The following is a 19754-nucleotide window of genomic DNA, read 5'->3' as shown; positions in this document are numbered from 1 at the left end:
GATGACTGTCGCCAGCACATCACGTTTGGCAGTTGAGCTATTCCTTCAGCTCCAAAGTGACAGTGAGGAGTCCGACGATGATATGGATTTGCCTAATGTGGGTGACATGAAATTGCTTGTGGCGGTAACGGAAATGCTCAGCACCGTGGAACGCCACTTTTAGGCTCGTGAAACAAGGAGTGAGTGGTGGGATCACATTGTCATGGAAGTCTGGAATGACGAGCAGTGGCTGCAGAACTTTCGTATGAGAAAAGCCACTTTCATGGAACTGTGTGCTGACCTCGCCCCCACCCTGCGGCGCAATGAGACAAGATTGAGAGCTGCCCTGACGGTGGAAAAGCGGGTGGCTATTGCAATCTGGAAGCTGGCAACTCCAGACAGCTACCGGTCGGTCGGGAACCAGTTTGGAGTGGGAAAGTCGACGGTTGGAATCGTGTTGATGCAAGTTTGCAGGGCCATTAATCGCATCCTGCTAAGGAGAACCGTGACTGTGGGGAACGTGCAGGACATTGTGGATGGCTTTGCAGAAATGGGTTTCCCTAACTGTGGAGGGGCAATAGATGGGACGCATATTCCTATTCTGGCACCCCCCCACCTAGCCTACGAGTACATTAATCGCAAGGGGTATTTCTCTATGGTTCTCCAGGCGCTTGTGGATCACCGTGGGCGTTTCATTGACATTTACACAGGCTGGCGTGGAAAAGTACATGATGCACGCATCTTTCGGAACAGTGGCCTGTTCAGGAAGATGCAGGAAGGGACATTTTTCCCAGACCGAAAGATCACAGTAGGGGACGTTGAAATGCCCATTGTGATCCTTGGGGACCCCGCTTACCCATTAATGCCTTGGCTCATGAAACCCTATACAGGGAAGCTGGACAGGAGCCAGGACCGTATCAACTACAGGCTGAGCCGATGCCGAATGACTGTGGAGTGTGCTTTCGGCCGTTTAAAGGGGCGCTGGCGGGCGCTTTATGGGAAGCTAGACTTGGGGGAAAGCAGCATCCCTGCGGTTATATCCGTGTGCTGTACCCTCCATAATATTTGTGAAGGGAAGGGTGAAACATTCAGCCAGGCATGGACCAACGAAGTGCAAGTCCTGGAGGCTGAATTTGCACAGCCAGACAGCAGGGCTACTAGAGACGCCCACCACAGGGCAACAAGGATTAGGGATGCCTTGAGGGAGGAATTTGAGGCTGAAAGCCAACAGTAATGTTTTTTGCCTTGACCAGGAGTGACGTGCACTGGTTACAGTGCTTTTAAGTGCCTGTGTTTTCCTTGGGGTTTGTTATCTTTCACTTTATGCAATAATAAAAACTGTTTCATAATCAAAGAAATCATTTATTTTAAAAAAAGGAAGTAAACAGGCAGGGGGGTTGGTTGTTGAACTGTACATTCATAGGTTTGCATATGTACTGCCAGGAGTGCTGTGCACCTCAGGATTATACTGTTGCATGGTGATGGGGGTTGAGTGCAGAGGGTAAGGGTTGTAGTTCTCTGGGCTCATAGGTGACCGTACAGGTGTCGGGGGCAGCTGGTGATGGTGTAGGTAAGAACCTGGATGCTGGGGAACGGGACTTGGAGCTGACATTGGTGCACAGGGGAAAGAGGTTTGGGAGGGTGGGGGTTTGGCACGGTAGTGCTCTGCCTGCATTGCTACCAGTGACTGCATATAGTCTGTTTGGCGCGCCATGAGGTTTATAAGCTGCCTCGTGGTTTTCTTCAGCATCAACGCCTTTCTCCTGCTTTCTGTTTCCTTCCAGTGCTGCATCTTTTCTCTCCATTCCTGCGCAGTTTTATTCTCTGTTGCACACTGGTTCATAACTGCCTTCACCAAATCTTCCTTGCTTTTGTTAGGCTTCCTTCTCAGGTTTTGAAGCTTTCTTTCAGTCACTGATAAGACCGGTCCAGGACTAGTCAAGGACACTATAAAAATACAGCAAATGATACATTTTAAGAGAGCCTGCATTGTGTATAATCTGAAGTTAGTTTCAAGTCTCACACTGTAGCATTCCTCAGACATTTCAAACACAGCTAGAGAATTCACAGCCTCCCAGAAATGGTAAGTGAGGGTAGTAGTCAATAAAACCTCCATGTCCCTCAGGAATTAACCCTGGGGTTCCTGCCGCGGTTTGCCTGGGCAGGGTGTTTTTTGCTTCATGGGTACACTGCCTATTTTTGGGCTTTGTTAAAGGCAGGAAGCAAGCAGCAGTTGGGAGACCTGCACTGAAACACTCCCTCCATTTCCCACAGGAGTTAATACCTGAAGATATCTCCCTGCTGCGGGTTACCTGGGAAGCAAGGGAGGGTCTCCTACAACAATGCGGATTCCGCCCTGGCCCCTATGCAGCTTGCCTGTGTGCAGCCATGGTCCCCCACCCCTCCTGGAACAGTGGCACGGACGCGTTAGCCTGACTGGGACAGGGACCACACTGGCTCTCCCTTTAAACTTGGTCACGCGAATTGCCTATGCTCTTGCAGAAACTTTTGAAGAGATTACAGAGGCAGATTACCGCGACGTGATAGACCACATCAATGGGATATTCCATGTCTAGGCATGCAGGCATGCAGCCATACCCCCCCCCTCCTCTCCCAAAACCTTTGCATTGCAATAAAAGTTGCTTACCTGGGACCTGCTCCTGTGATTCTTCTGCACCAAGTCCCAGGGGCTGCGACTGGCTAGCTTCCTCCTGGCTTGAAAAGAGCTCCTGACTGCATGCCTCCTGGGACTCCGGGGTGTCTTCCCCCACCACAGTAGCCTCACTGTCTGCCTCCCCCTCCCCCACCGGCTCTGAATTGTCCATCGTGGTCCTTGGATTTACAGAGGGGTCACCCCCATAAATCGCATCCAGCTCCTTGTAAAAGCAGCAGGTCATGGGGGCAGCGCCGGCTCTGCGGTTTCCCTCGCATGCTTTGCAATAGGCACTCCGCAGCTCCTTTACTTTAACCCTGCACTGCAGCGCATCACGCTCATGGCCCCTTTCCAGCATGGCTCTTGATACCTGGGCAAAGGTATCATAATTCTTACGGCTAGAGCGCAGCTGTGCCTGCACAGATTCCTCCCCCCAAACACTGATGAGGTCCATCAGCTCGCCATTGCTCCATGCTGGGGTTCGTTTGCCACGTGGAGGCATGGTCACCTGTAAAGATTAACTGATTGCACTCCACATCTGGCTGAGCAAACAGGAAGGGGATTTTTAAAATTCCCGGGGCATTTAAAGGGCGGGTCACCTGAGGCCAGGGCAGTAGAGTCTGATCTGATGAGCAGAGTGGCTGAACAGGCATTCTGGGATACATCCTTATACCCTGGAGGCCAATCACAGCGCTGGTGTGTGGCCACACTTGATGACCAGCGCTGCAGCACCAGCGCTGGAATCCTTATTCCCCATGCTGAGTGAGGTGTACGGCCAGCGCTGCAGTCAGGGAGTTGCAGCGCTGGAAGTGCCCTGCAGGTGTGGCCACTTACTAATTGCAGCACTGGTGGAGGCTTTCCAGCGCTGCAAATCGCCAGTGAAGCCATACCCTAAATTGTGCTCCAGGACCTCTAATTTCAACATGTTTTCATTTACAGAAATTCCTTATTCATTTTCCCCTCAATGTTTTAATATAATTGTTCAATCATTGAGGGCTACATTGTAAATTACTTTCTGGCCTGAGTAACAGGTGAGACACATATGCACCACCCAGAAACACAATGGAGAACAAATCACAATTCTTCCCCTAGTCTCCCTTGTTGTGCTGGACAAAAACCAATTTATTTTTTAAAAATCACTTAAAATTAAACTTTTCAGTTTAAAAAGAAATCATTTTGAAATTATGACAGCTTAGGGTAAGGCCTAAACTTTTAAATTGTGTAAATTAAATAAGTATTCAAACAGTTCATGTTTACAGCTGAAGTTTTAAAGAAAGTCAAACCATTGACCTGGTTAAAAACTTGTAAGGAGAATTTGCTGAATTAATACACCAGTGTTTGACAACAATAGTTTCTTCTGCAGGTAAGGACACAGTATTGTCTTCATTTCAGTTTATTCAACTAGTTCAGTTCAATGACTAGTTCACTGAAAGCTGAGACTGATGGGGAGCTGAACAAGCAGAAAAATATGTTTTCCCACTTCTAATCCACAAATAAAAATGAGGTGCAAGAGCATAACATCTAGTCGTTTTAAAATCTTCAAGGACATGGTGACCAAAAATTAGTTCAATTCACTACAGATACTATTTCCTTGTTTAATAAGAACATGTTTTGCATTTCAAACTGACTGATCAACGTGCTGGATACTCATAAGTTTAAGATATGTCTATTTAACTAAAACATTTTACAATGCTGCTTGTGCATTTTAACTCGCCTGTATCAAACTGGATGGAAATCAAACAAGTAAAAAAATTAATTAAGAAATAAATCATTCACCATTTTAACATAATAAAAAAGCACATGTTAAGAACCTCAGTAAATGTATGTTAAGCTGCACAACTGCTTAAATAAATGTATATAGCTATTGTGTGCCCTCCCGGAGAGTCAAAAGTAGTACCAAAATATACCTATCAATGAGAATCAACCTCTCTTTAGTTTATTCCCCCAAGTGCATCTAGCCAGCTACTGTGGACAACAAATAGTTATGGCTAGAGTCAAGACTCCTCCATAACCCTAGGCTGCTTGATTGCAAAAAGTATCAGGAGCTAATCTGAGCCTTTACTTGGCTGAACTTATTTCAACTGTGTAGCTGAATAAGAGCCATGGAAATTCAGCCCTATATGCTTCGTTTCTAACTTGGTTCACTCATTTTAAATCTGAAAAGTTATACTTCTAAAATAGCAAACATTTTACTGTGGACACCTTTTGTTAGTTCACTGTGACTAGTTACATTAATAGCTCAAAGCCACCAAAGAGAACATTTTCTACTGCATTAAAAAAACTGCACATCAAGACAAAAATTGATACTATCATGTTTTTAAACTGTGGATCACAAATACACATGTGAAATACAAGCCTGCTGCCTGCCTTTTTGTGGGTTTATAAAACTAATGACATACTCTGACCAAGGAGTTTACAATCTTATTATAGTCTGAAAGGACAAGTAAATGCAACAATGGAGAGGGGAAGGTCGTAAAACAAGGGGGGGGGGCAGAGAGAAGTTAACTCAGCTACCTACAATTATATACACTTTGTGGTCCTATTATAGTCACCTTTCAAAAAAACGACTCCTTTTGCCATCATAGCTTATTGCAGGCTTTTCAGAAGAATATCTTTCAAAACAATCTAAATGAGGACAGAGGATGCTTGGTGGACTAAGAATGAGTGCCACTTGAAGGCAGCAAACATGAAAGGTTACAAAAAACAACCCACACAGGAACTAAGATCAGACCTGCAAGTCCACTTTGTCCAATATCTTGTCTCCAATTGTGGCCCTTTCCAGATGCTTAAGAGAAAGGTGCAATAAGCCTTGCAAGACAGTGTAGTCTTGTGGCTAGAGTACTGAACTGGGACTCAGGAGATCTGTGCCCTCTTCCTGGATCTGGCACAGGCCTGAAGTCTCAACTTCAGCTCTGTGCCCTAGCTTCCCCATCTATAAAATAGGACTTGCCTCCTTTTTAAAGCACTTTTGAGATCTACTGATGAAAAGTACCCTACAAGAGCTAGATGTTATTAGGTGGATGTGGGATAATATGCCTTCCACATTAGATCTCATCCAGATCTCTAATAGAGATCAGCTTCAGCCCTAAAGCAATATGCTTTCCAAAATCATTTCTCCATATAAAGTAACAATTCAAAAGAAACTTGCTAAATTCTTAGTCTCAAAAATGTCTTGTGGCAAAGAGTTCCACTATCTAAAGACATGTTCTGTGTCGAAGTATTTAATTTTATCAATTTCAAATTTGCCACCTTTTAAATTTCACCAAATGTCCTCTTTCCATGTACATTATGAAATCAGAAAAACTGAAGCTCCTTATCTAGTTTCTCTATACATTTCTTATTTTAAATACTTTTATCATGTGTCCCCTTATTCATCTTTCTAAGATAAACAATCCTACTTTTTAATAGGAACTTTTACATGCCTCTAGTTATTCTTGTCAACCCTTCTCTTAACTCACTCTAGTTCTGCAATATTTTTTGAGATGGAGTGACTAGCGCTGCACAAAATAGTCCAGATGAGACCACCACTGATTTATGTAATGGCATATTTTCTGTAATATTCTCCATCCTGTACCTTATGCACAGTGGAAGGACACAGAAGGGTCATCAAGGCTTTCTTTGCTATTGGAGAAAGCGGGGCTGGGGAAAATACAATATGAAGCAAGGTCCAAGATGTAGGCAGGGGTGAAACCGAGCACGGCACAGATCACAAGAATGAGAAATTTAAATTTAATGTTAGGGAGACAAGGGAGCATATGGAGGTACTCAAGAAGCAAATAATGCTTTTTGATAAATGCAAGAGGAAGATTTTAGCAACTACACTTTGAAAAGACTTGAAGGGAGTGAAATAGCTATCAACAAGCCTGAGGAAGAAGGGATAGTACGGCTACCAAGACGGAAGATGACCAGAATGTAGACAAGGTTTTAGCTACAGGGACAGGATGCGAGAATCCAGATTTTCTAAATCCTTCAGAGTAAGGAGTTTTAGCAAGATTTGATAAACACCTTGATCTGTAGGAGGAGCAGCATATTCAAAACGTAAGTCCACAGGCCAACACAATCACCAGCAAATCTCTCTCATTTGAGATGTCAGCCCTGATATATGAGACAGTTCTAAAACCAGCAATCCACAATTTGCAATTAGTTAAAATTCAAGCTGATCAGGAATTCCTCAAACCATGAAATTGCTCTTCCAAATGTTGCTACAGCAAGCTACGCATATTTAATTTCTATTTATGCAATGTTACTTAAAATGTCTTAAATTTTACCTTCAGATGTACAAACATTAGCAGGTTGTTTTTTTCCTGTAATCACAAAGATGCTTATGAATTCTGACTTGCTTCATCCAAAATCTCTTCACTGATAATTTGAACAATGAAATGTGTGATGTGACAGTACAAACAGATCAAATTCTCTGTATCTGTGGTCATCAACCTATTTATCATTGTGGGCCACAAGTTGAGAACCACCTGCTAAAACTCCACACACACCCCTATGCCCAGCGCCCCCCGCCCAGAGACCCCTCCACAGAGTGGGGCAAGGAGCAGAGCTCCGGGCTGGGCCACCCCAGGCCAGGACCTCTGCTACAAGGCCAGGAGCAGAGCCCTGGGCACAGGGCCAGCAGCTATGACCCAGGCACGAGGCCAGGAGCGGAGTCCCACATAAAAACTGGAGGTGCTGCAGCACCCCAGCAAATCCCTAGTTCATGTGCCTATTCTGCCCAGACCTCCCTCCCCCACAAACCTCCCCAAAGACTTACTCTCCCACACCTTGCAGCACTCACTGGCCTGCTGCTGGAAGGAGTGCTCCAGCAAGGCTGCCTGATGCTGTCTCCCCCTCAGCCAGCCCCCACCCCCTACCAGACTAGAGAGCAAATTTTGATTTGTTTTTAGCACATGGCTGGGCCGCAGCTGTGTGCTATTTGGGGCACCTGCAGCCCATGGGTCAAGAACCACTGCTCTATATAATGGGCAACCTCAAGCCCACCAACTAACTTCAGTGTGGGCCTGATCCAAAGGCTGACTAACTGAAAGACTCCATCTTAGGTCATGTCTACACCAACACTTATGCCTGAGTGACAACAACCCCTAAGTGACATAAGTGGCAGTGTCATAGCGCCATGTCGGCAGGAGAGCTCTTCTCTGCTGACATAGCTACTGCTGCTCATGGAGGTGGTTTTATTGTTTATTTATTAGGTTGACTGGAGCGCTCTCTTCTATTGGCATGGACCAGCCACACAAGCGATCTAACAGTGGCACAGCTGTGCCGCTGTAAGCTTGCTAACGTAGATATGGTCTTACTTGAGCAAGCTTTGGATTAGGCCTCGTATCTGAAAAATCGACTAAAAGTTTTCACTGACTGCTACATGAACAGGCGGGTCACATGCTGAAACATGACAATCCATTTTTTTCACATGCAAAATTTAAAAGGAAGTTGAAAGCAAAACACACATCTGTGATGGTCCACACCCCAGGGTCAGGGCAGCATGGCCTAGTGGCCAGAGTCCGTAGCGCCGCCTTTCGGTGCAGGGCACCATGGCCTAGCAGCCAGAGTCCGTAGCGTTGGGGCATCCCTTATGGGATGTGGCAGCCCCAGTAGGGGGGCCCAGGCCCACCTGACTCCACCGAGCCCCAACCAAGGGCCCTAATAGTGGCGTAGCGGCTTGCCACTGACTCAGCGGGGGGGGGGATGGGGGAGTGTCCTACCAAAACACGTTTCCTCGGGTGAGAGGTACCACTCCGTCACCCTCCCTGGGTCCCTTCCTACCAGAGTCTGTGTTGGGGTTTCCCCATGAGATGTCAGGTCCTCTGTGTTCGGCAGAGCAAGTCATGTCCAGGGTTTCCTCCAGTTGCCAGGGTGCAGGCGGGCCGTGGACAGCTTCAATTCCCAGTGTAGTCAGAGGCTGTGGCTGGCCCGCCGCAGGAGCTTCCCAGGCAGGTCCTTCCCCTGTGGCCTCCAGCCCAGAACAAGCTGCTCTCCCTCCCTTTATACTACTAGAGTACTTGGCGCATGCCCAGTCTTGCCAGGGAGGCAGGACTTCCACTGTCAATACCATGGGCTTAACCCTGTCTGGGCTAGTGCAGGCTAAGCAGACCCTGTCACAACATCTTTCAAAAACATTAAAGATGTTGCTGTGTGCCAGGGTAGATTAATGTAAATCACCATGTGACAGGATGCAACTCACCACTGCAGGGCCTCCTGCTGGCTATCCCAGGAATTAGCTCTGCTAGCCAGTGCACTCTCTTCTGCTATTCAGGCTATTCAGACCTCCACGCCTTAGGGAGTAAATTTCACATAATGGTATGGTGTACATCTTAGAGCAGACAATTTAGGAGTGATGCTTTTAAAATGGGATTGAAAAATTTACTACCTCAGGGCAAGTTGAAATTTTTCCTGGGCAAGTGTTAACTTCTGCAGAAACAGAGGTCCTTCTTCAAGTATGTGTCAGCATGGATCCCACTGTAGGTGCATGTGCACCTCATGCACAAGATTAGATTTTTTTTCACTAGTAGTGTCTGTTGGAGGCATGTGTTCACCCTGTGCCTTACTGTGGTCTCTTGCAAAGGCCTAAAGCGTGGAGCACAGCCGTGATCCTCCCTCAGTTCCCTTTTACCACCCATGGCAGCAAGAGAGAATTCAGCTTATATCCGACCCACTACTCTCTTCAGAGACCCTAAACCAAGCTTTTACAACTTATTTGGGGTGAAATCTATCCTCACTTTTTTTCCTCATAAGACATTTAAAAAAAATTGTCTCCCCCCACTGTGTGCCCCCTCTGTACAACAGTGGAATGAGGTATGGCAGTTCATCCTAACTGCCACACCTCATGGCAGAGTGCAGTTCTTCAGGGTTCAAACCCTGCTCATCCTCTGATGGACTGATTCCCATCAAGGATGCACACAGACAATGCCTCTTCTGCCAATGAGACAGCCGCATCCTTTATAAGTCCTCTGTGGTGCAAGCCCTTCTGCAGATCCAGGGACATGTGGCGCAAGGTGCATTTACTTGAGCAATCCGTGTGGGTTACTTCATAACAATCACCATTGAATCTGACTAAAGTGAGGCTGGATTAATCAGTGTCGGCCAGCGCTCCCTCCGAGCACTCTTCATTCACTGGGATCTGGCAGGGGAAGGAAAGTGAAGAAGGCTCTGGCAGAATCAGCAATATTAATGCCAACCACTTCAGTATTGTCAAAGTCCCCGGTTCATGAGACCTCTGTGCCAATAGCCTTGACATTGACAGTCCCAGCACTTGTAGTCCCAGCGCTGATGATGCCTTCTCCACTAATTGTATCAGTGCTGCAGGTAGCAAAGCCAGCAACTGCATCTGCTCATAAACAGGACACTGACTTGTGTAGTTAAATCAAGCATAGAGAGAGAACTCTGGAGAGAGGACATGGCAAATCTCTCCTCCAAGGGCTAAGCCCCTGAGCAGTTGGGCAGAATGAAAGACCCAGCACCCAGTAATGGAGTGCCTGTAATGGAGCCAAGCAAGAACTTCAGATACGTTGTAGAGGCATTCACATTTCTTCCAGAAATGTTCCCAGTGCTGGAGGCAGCTGGTATCAGATCCGATACTGGCTTCATACATTCATCAGCACTGCCCTGTTCCTCCTTATTAACATCAGGTGGAAATCCCTGTCCCCCGCCATTGAGGAATGAACAGAGGCTCCCCAATACCCTCCTTGAGATCACAGTGCTGTCCCAACTGGTGTGGGAGTGGCATTGGGCTATTCCATCTCAGCCAGGCCATTACTCATTTGGTTTGCCACCTTGACCTTACTGAAGGACCCTCCTCCCATGTGTGGAGGAGCAGATCACGCTACTGCATGTCTTTAAAAAAATAAATAAAAAAATCTTGCACCCTGGCCAAGCCACTCAAACTGGAGCTGGAAATGAGCCCAAAGGAACAGGAGAAAGTAAAGAGACAGCAGCAACCCTTGTCTCCTCCCAAAAAAATCCTCTTCTTTGCAAGACAAAGCAGTAACACTAGCACCTGCCCTGGTAACAGATGATTTTAAAGCCTTCCAGGACCCCCTCCCTCAAAATGCAGGGAATCTGGGCACTGAAGCTACATTCATGCAGGAGAAGTTTCATTAGCTCTTAGAATTAACCAGTGTCGTCAGGCGGATATCAAAGATCCCTTTGGCCAGAATCACTCTCTTTATTAACAAAGAGTTGCAAACCCTGGAAACCCTTCCTTCCACCTCCTAGCATGCGGCGAAGTTATCAGGCGCCACAAAAGATTTTTGAACACTTATACGCCCATCTTAACCCAGATTCCTTTGTTGTATCTGCAGCACAAGAGACACTGAAGTCCACTAAAGGCACACCTATGGAGAAGGACCCCAAGAAGTTAGATCTATTTGGGCAAAAGGCATGTTCGTCAGCCTCACTGTGGCTTCGGATTGCAAATTGCCAACTATAATTACCCTTTGAGGGAGAGTGTCACTCCCTTTCAGAAATCCTGCAGGATTGCAGGGATGAAATGAAAGCTCACCAGGAAGGAGCAGACAGTCATGAGTATATTGCTACAGGTGGCCAGGGCTATCATCTGATACAGCTACAGGGTGGATGGCCATAGCCATCACTAAGAGATGAGCCTCCAGGCATCAGGTATACCACACAAAGTACAGGCCACTGTAGAGGACTTGCCTTTTTTGGGGACTGGAACTCTTAACTAGAGGAAAGATGAAGCACTCCATTCCCACAAGGGCTACCTTAAGATCCCTGAGGATTTACATACCGGCTCTCTACAGGAAGCTTTACAAGAATTGACACCAACAAAGGCAGAGGACACCTTATTCCCATGGCTAACAGCAACAAACTACGCCTAGTTACTCTGCGGGATGCCCTTCTTCCACTCCTTGACCAACATGGCACTTTCTGTGGCAGCAGATTTGATGCGTGTTTTGGTATCCACAACAGTGTCAGCCAGAAGCTGGGAGCTGCCTTGCTGTGTTCCACAGGGTCTGGGTGACTGTCACAACCAATTAATAGGCATTAGATATTGTTCTTCAAGCCTGTCCTGTACAGTTCTGTTCATTACGCCCACCACATAGCCTTTCCCTGTCCCTTTTCAGGATCCCTCTCAACAGGACCCTCTTGCAATGATGCCACTTCTGTTTGTTTCAGTTTGAGACCTGTAAAAATGTTATCCCCGGAGAATAGGTGAAGAGGCTTCTAATCCTCCTTATCTGAAGAATGAGGTCTTTTGTCTTATCTTAGATCAGTGTTTCCCTAACTTGGGACGCTGCTTGTGTAGGGAAAGCCCCTGGTGGGCCGGGCTGGTTTGTTTACCTGCCGCGTCTACAGGTCCGGCCGATCGCGTCTCCCACTGGCCGTGGTTCGCTGCTCCGGGCCAATGGGAGCTGCTGGAAGTGGCGGCCAGCACGTCCCTCAGCCCGCACCGCTTCCAGCAGCTCCCATTGGCCTGGAGCAGCAAACCGCAGCCAGTGGGAGCCACGATCTGCTGAACCTGCGGACGCAACAAGTAAACAAACCGGCCTGGCCCGCCAGGGGCTTTCCCTACACAAGCAGCGTCCCAAGTTTGGGAAACACTGTCCTAGATGGAATACTGAGTAAATGCATGTCACCTCAGATTAAGGATAGTAATTTAACCTCCATTGTTCTGTTTCTGCAGGCTCAAGACTGGTTTGTGGCTCTTGACTTCCAGGATGTGTACTTTCACATACTGTACACCCACAAGAAGTACCTAACATTCACAGTGAGACCCAACAATTCGCAATACAAAGTGCATGGAGGATAGGTCTATCAATGACTATTAGCGAGGATGGGCATAGGGATGGTGCCCCTAACCTCTGTTTGCCAGAAGCTGGGAATGGGCGATAGGGTGTGGATCACTTGATGATTACCTGTTTTTTTCATTTCCTCTGGGGCACCTGGCCCTGGCCACTGTCAGAAGACAGGATACTGGGCTAGATGGACCTTTGGTCTGACCCAGTATTTCCATTCTTAGGTTCTTTATTCTTTTTCTGGCATGAAGGGAGCCAGGGGAACAAAGCAGGGTGGATAAAAATCAGTTTTTAAAAAAAATAAGATTAAAAAAAATTTTTTTATTCTTAAATCTATTTGAAATGGAAAACCTATGTTAAGGACTAGATTTACAGTATTCTATTACGATTATTTAAATAAAAATATTAAGCAGTACATGTTTGCTGCTGAAGTTTGAAAGTTGAACCACTGAACTGGTGGAAGTTACTAGCTAACCACCTGAAGCCAGAGCTTGTTGAAGTACTAAACCAGTTTTTGACTGAAGTAGTCTCTTCTGCAGATGCGGAGAGAATATTTTCTTTATTTCAGTTTATTCAACTTGTTCAGTTTAATGACTAATTCATTCAAGGTTAAGAAACCAATTAAGAATTGAACAAGCAGGAAAGCTTTTTTTCCTTTTCCAATGTATGAATAAAAACCAGGTATGAGAGGATGAGACCCGCTAGTTCTAAAATCTTCAAAGACATGCTGACTAAAAACAATCATTAGTTTTAATTCGTTAACTACAGCTAATAGTTCCTTTATATAATCAGTTTTAAAATGGAAAATGTTTTGATATATTTCTTATGTATTCAGCTCACAAAGTAGGTTCAACTTAAAATAAAAACTGCTTTTTTTATTTATGCATCTTTAACTCCAGTGCCCATCTATAGAGCTTGACACAAAGCAGAAATACAAATTTGTTCATTTTCTAATATTAAAAAATAAAAATTAGTAGTCTAAATACATGGTAAGCTGTTTAGTTGCTTAAATAAATGCATATTGGTACAGCGTATTCTTCTGGTTATGAAAAAAAGTACCAAATTTAGTGTAAAGGTTATGTTTAGTTGCAAATCAACATAACATTTTTTGTTTAGTAACCACTATATATCAACCTTTCTTTAGGAATATAACTGAAAAGTACAAATGCAAAACAAGAATAAAAGCAATTATTTAAATCAAGGTTTCCTGCTTGCTGATTTATATAATGATTAAATTGATGTGTGATGGTGGTGCCCTCCCCGCACTAGGCTCTAAGGGGTTAATAGAGCCCTAGGGAGGCTGTGTAGAGGCAGCCAATCAGGGCCCAGCAGGCCCATTTAAGAAGAGCTGCAGGGCAGAGTAGCTTCAGTAGCTGCCTGGAGCTTGAGGAGGGAATGTCAGGCTCCTAGCAGGAGGAAAGATTGCCAGCACCCTGGAGAGAGCAGTGCTGCTAGCAGCGACTGGGGGGAGCTAAAGACTGCTCTTGGGTGGCTGCAGGGATTTGCAGGCTGAGACTCTGAGGCAAGAGTGAAGAGGGTGCTGGGGAGTCTGGGGGACGTGGCCCAGGGAAATGAACTGAAGAGTCGGAGGGGATGTAGCACGTAGTGGCCATATACAGGGTCCCTGGGCCAGGACCCGGAGTAGTGGGTGGGCTCGGTTCCTCCCAGCCACTGATGAAGTGGCCAAAAAATTGGCTGCAGTTGCCACTGAGGGAAATGGCGGGACAGTAGACTGCAGTTCCCCCGGAAGCGGGGAGAACAGTGTGACCTTCTACTGCCTTGAACCCAGGGGGAGCTGCTTGGACTCTGGCTGTTGGGCCACACTGCCTTGAACCCTGGGACAGCTTCAGCTACGAGAATAGCGTAGCTGAAGTCGACGTATCTTAGATCGACTTAGAATCACTTACTTCACAGGCTCGCAGCGCAGGATCGACGGCCGCTGCTCTCCTGTCGACTTTGCTTCCGCCTCTTGCTGAGCTGGAGTTCAGTAGTCGACGGGAGAGCGATCGGGGATTGATTTATCGCGTCTACACTACACACGATAAATCGATCTCCGATAAATCGATCGCTCCTCGCCAATCTGGCGGGTAGCGTAGACATACCCTGAGGGATATACTTAAAACGATACTTACAGTGAAAACTGAAGATTTATTTTGTCAGGTTTTGATTAGTAAACAAACAAAAAAGTAAAACATAAATCAGTTGCTACACTTTAAAAGGCCACTGTCAAGCAAGATATTAGGTGTGTAAGTTTTGTAAAAGTTTACTATTTACAACATTAAGAAATATTTCCATTAATTTTTTAATTCTAATGGTAACTGGTTTAATCTGAACAAATAAGAATTCCTCTGCACTGTTGGCAACATTTCAATGCTTAGGATTCTTTTCATGCAAAATTCCACCAATTACATAAAGGTATGAATAAAAATCACTTTAGTCTAAGAGATTCAAAAGGTCATGTGGACTCTTAAAATACTAAATTAATATTGGCCTGATTTTATAGCGTAAGTCAATTAGGAACAGGTTTAACACAAAACAAGAGATTGTCTACACAGCCTTTTGCACTGGTTTAAAAACTGATTTCGTTAAACCAGTATAACCTGTGTTTCAATAAGGCTTTAATGAAGGAAAATCTGAAAGTTAAACTGATCAGACAATAGTCTGTTTCCTTTTTGTTTCTCTCTGCTGCAATAATACATAAAGCAATTCTGAAAAATGGCGCTTACAGGATGCTTGTGCCGCTCGTAAGGATTTTCTTTTAAACTATAATTTGACCTGACCAAAGTCTTTTAAAAACTGATAAAGAAGTGACAAAACTCCCATGGTATATTAAGTTCTTTACAATATGCACTGGTGCAAAATTAACCAAAAAAATAATCCTACCAAAAAAGATTTTCTTTTCCTTACAGAGACAGAAATATGAGAAAAAAAATTAATGGCCAACATTGTATGCCAACTGGGTACCACAAAGTGAACACTTTAGAAAGAAAATGCCCTTTGTTTCTACAAGTGTATTCTGTAGAAAAACAAACTTCAAAGTGTTGATGCTTCTACTGCACATTTAATGTACAAATGAGAGAAGTATAAAACTAATCATACATTTGCTGTTAATATTAAATGTTCTACACTAGCATAGTCACAATCCTTGAGTAAATACCTAATACTTAACATGGAAAACTTACACATGGTGAATTGGTGAGACCTGTACTTGACACTTTCTTTTAATATATGTAGACTGAGTACCCTCTTTAACACTACTAGGCAAGTTTAATAAGCAAATCTGGTCTCAAGTGAGCTATCTGAGACTGAACCTGAATAGAATTCTCATTCATGGCAACAATCTAATTTAGAATTAAAAAAGACTTTACATGAGGCAAACATTAACGGCTAGATTTCCATGAGTGCCCATCACTCAGCAACTTACATTGAATTATTTTTGGAGGAGGGGAGCAGGGAGGATGCACTGAACACTTCTGAAAATCTGGCCACAAAAGTTTCCAAGTGTAGTTTAACTATAAAGCACAAATGCAATGCTATTTATACAGAAGTTAATGCCACTCACACTTGCCAAGAAAAAAATCTCTACTTGCCTTGAGATAGTGGAACCTTCACGGTATTGAGTGCTCTGAGAGTAAGCCAAATTCTTCTAATTTAAAGTGTATTAGAGAAGAAAAAGAATTTCTGCGTGTACTCATACACATCAACTCCAAATTTAAAAGTCAATTTTTAACGCAGAATAAAATTTGTAGGCAAACTGGTGATTTTATTAGCTACCCTCCCCCCCCCCCACACCTGAATAGTCAATATACTCTACACTTCCGTAAATGCGCACAAAAGTAGAAACTCCACTGAACTTTACTTTCTATCCCACTTTGATATTTAAGGATATTAGACTAAACTAACAGGTCACAGTTAACACAGACAGGGCCTTTGCACTGATGCAAATATTTCTCTGTAGGTACCCCAGTGCAAACTCCGTGTAAGCTGGCTACAGGAATGCAAAACGGGGGCTTACACTAGTTTATTTCAGTATGTTACCATATTAAGCTAAAATGTTTAAACACTACTTTATACTAGTGTAGCCCATCCAAAATGGGAATTAACAGGTGCCAAGCTTCATGGCTTTAGTAAGTTGTTTAGTAAGCAAGCTGTTTCAAGGGATGTCTTCTCTCCCTACCCCCAGATCTTTCCTAAAAATAACTTTAAATCAAGCATTTAATATTCATTACAGCTGGCATTACCTGATTAGAAAGTTATAACTTGCAATCAATGTATTTCTCTCATTGACATTTTCCCTTTCAAGCATTAGCTATTTCATCAGAATACTACTACTTCCAAACTAGAGTTAAGCAAATGTTGTTCTGGCTAAAAAGTTCCATTTTAAAAGGAAGTACATTTAATACAGTAGTAAAGTTTAGTATGAAGACCGAACAACTACAGCATTCCCAGTTCTCACTCATGTCCACTATTCCATGCAACTTTTCAAAATAATTTTGATGTACACAATAAATCTATTCTAAATTTTCTAAGTTATCAAAGCTCTTAAGACCCATACTTGGCGGAAGTTACTGATTTTCTTGAAAGTTATTTTCACATACTGTGGACCTATAAACTGTGCATAAAAAGCCCCTCAAATTCACTCCATATCCAGCAATCAAGAAGTCTACAAAGCCAAGATTTATTTTCAGTGCATAGATAGCACTGTACACAATGAGCATGTTGACTTCATGTACCTTTTAAAAACGTAGTTGCTAAGTGCTATCTTGGATGTGATGAGAACACACATTTAGGCAACATTAAAGGTCACAGCACGCAAGCACTTACTACTGAGCCTGGCGCTTACCACCATGAATAATTCCACTGAAGTTAATCCAACTCTCAGCAGCATTACAAACGTGTTTGTTCAGCATATTCAGGTCCCACGGTTGGACGTTTGAACACAAAAACACCAGCTAACTGAAACAGTACTGCTTCCAAAGCCACACCAATTGCTCCGCTATATACGCACTTGCATGAGGTTACATCTTTCACAGTCTAGCTGGTTATGCACGTTGCATATGCAGCCTACATAGATGCTCCCGCGCATCCTGACTTTGTACTTTACATTGACAACTTCACGGTGCCTGACAGGATTGAACCTCTATGTGCCACGCTGCGGCTTCGCGCAGCCCTTATGTAACCCGCCACACCGCACGCAGGCAGGGCACAAGCGCAGGGTTACAGCTGCACGCGAGCCTCGGCAACCCCTCGCCAGCCCTGCCGCCCCCAGGGGCTCGCTCGCTCCTCCGCGGCGGCGGCGGCGGCGGCGGCGGCGGGGGGGGCAGGTGGGGCCCGGCCCGGGCACGCCGTGGGCCGCCAAGGGCAAGCGGGGAAGTTACGGACCCCGGAGGCCGGGGAGAGCGGCCCGGCCGCAGCCTGCGCCCCCTGCCCAGGGCGCGGCGGGAAAGCGGCGCGGGGATGTGCCCGGGCAGCCGCCGGCCGGCCCCGCTTCCCTGGAGCCCGAGCCGGGGGGGGGGGGCACCGCAGTCCCCTCCCGCCCGGGCACACGAGCCGCGGGGCCGCTCGCACAAACTTCCCCGGGCCGCGCGGAGCCGAGCCGGGATTTCTACCTGCGACACCAGCGGGACCAGCGTCTGCTCCACCGAGCGCGTGCGGATCTCCAGCGCCGCCTCCGCGCCCAGCCCCGCCGACGACGCGGAGGAGACGCCGCTGCTGCACGGGGACGTGGCCATGGCGGGAGCCGCAGCCGGACCGGCCCCGCGGCGCCTCCCCCGGCCCGCACCGCGCTGGTCTCCCGCCGACACCGCTGCGGCCCCGGAGCCCGCCCCGAGCCCCGCCCCCCGGCCCGCGTGGGGGGCCGGGGCGGGCAGGAGCCGCGCCGGCTGCGCACATCGCCCCCTAGCGGGGCCGGCCCGGGCCGCAGCCCCCCGAGTGGCAAGTCCCCGCGCCGGCTAGAGCTGCCCCCACCCAGGCGCGCCGCGGCTGCCAGCCAGCGCCTCCGCACGTTTGCCTACATTGGCCCCTGGAAAACAAACCCGGTCGCAGCTACCGGCCCGTCCCCCCCCCCGGGACCCCGCGCTCCTGCTCCTAGCGCTGGAATAATTTGGGAACAGGAAACTGGGCCCCTCCACGTGCTGCACACATGCCATCCTGGCTCTTCTCCGCTCGAGCTGCCCCCAGTCAGCTCCCCCCCCCCTTGTACCGCGCCGGTCTCCCACACCCCAGTTTTCCACTGAGCCTTGAACGTCTCTTGGCGGGGCCGCTGCTCCAGTTCAGCGCCATGTGCCAGTTCTCCTCCTCCTCAACCAGCCAGGCCCAGCTCCACACAGCTACAAAGCTGGCTGCCCAGGAAGCAGGGAGGTTGTTGGAGGTCAAGCTTTGCTATCCCCTCAACCGCTTAAGAGACCCTCTGCCTCCTCATTTTAGACACAGGGGCGACTGAACAGCTGGGGCTCTGGAAGCTGCTACCGGAATTGATGGTTTCTAATCGTTGGCGTGCCTTCTAGCTGCAGCTGGCAAAGTTTGTCTTTGGGAGGGAATTCTGGCAGTTAACCAAAAACCCAGAGGTGCTGGTGAGGTGTGAGCCAGAGCGCTAGCCCCAAAGCTAGTTCCCCACTGAAGGCAAGTGGGTCTGGGATTCACATGTTTTATCCTGCTTCACAACCCCCCTGGAAAAAAACAAGGACCAGTTGGAGCAGGTTTAATGCCTTGAAGGAAGAAACATCCCACAGTCTCTGTCCTTACAGCAGCACTGCCTTGAAGTGATAAGCCCCCCACCTGCCATTCCAGGGATTCCTTCCTCTACCTCAGTGGTTCTCAACCTGCAGCCCAGTCAGCACAGAGCTGTGGCCCATGTGATAACCTCCAGGCCATACAGGTAGTATTGGATGCTGCCCACATGATGCATTTTGGGCTGCACATGAGGCACACAGTGGTAAATAGGTTGAGAACCACTGCTCTACCTAGAACATATGTTGTTCATTTTCAAATCAACAATTTGAGGAAATGTCCTATACACTCCCTATTTTGGTGGCAGAGTAGATAAGCTTCATGCTTAGTTTGACTCGCCTCATCACATTCATTATGATCTACTGAAATTTATCCCTAGAAACAATATTTGAACCAAAAAACCTCACTTGCTCACCCAATATGATTGATTGTTTTCCAGGATTTCTTAATGTTCTATAATCTCTACTTTAATATGTAAAGGTTTTGCATTGTCATTGGCCTTTAAAAACATTTGTAAGTTGTTCGATTTCAGTGTCATTTACACAATACTGAAAGTTATTTTACTGCTAAGATAAAGGGAGTCAAGATTATTTGGCCTACTTAGATTTTTAATAAAAAGAGAAAATTGCTAGAGCTGC

At 46.3% G+C, this 19754-nt stretch overlaps 1 protein-coding gene across 4 annotated transcripts in view; it reads right to left on the bottom strand.

Moving 5' to 3' along the window:
- CTNNAL1 (catenin alpha like 1) overlaps positions 1 to 18722 on the bottom strand; it is a 149682-nt gene extending 130960 nt beyond the window's left edge. For 2 of the 4 annotated variants that reach the window (XM_045003764.1, XM_045003766.1), the window contains exon 1: positions 17997 to 18203. In XM_045003764.1, the coding sequence (XP_044859699.1) occupies positions 17997 to 18119 (123 nt within the window). In that variant the 5' untranslated portion in view covers positions 18120 to 18203. Of the gene's footprint in view, positions 1 to 17395; positions 17501 to 17996; positions 18204 to 18607 lie in introns of those variants that run through there. The other 2 variants (XM_045003768.1, XM_045003765.1) reach the window with 2 other exon arrangements.
- Between the last annotated feature and the right edge of the window lie 1032 nt (positions 18723 to 19754).

This window comes from Mauremys mutica, chromosome 2 (assembly GCF_020497125.1).
Source record: "Mauremys mutica isolate MM-2020 ecotype Southern chromosome 2, ASM2049712v1, whole genome shotgun sequence".
Lineage (NCBI taxonomy): Eukaryota > Metazoa > Chordata > Testudines > Geoemydidae > Mauremys > Mauremys mutica.
Note: the sequence above shows the minus strand (reverse complement) of the source record. Positions and strands in the feature narration are given on the sequence as shown.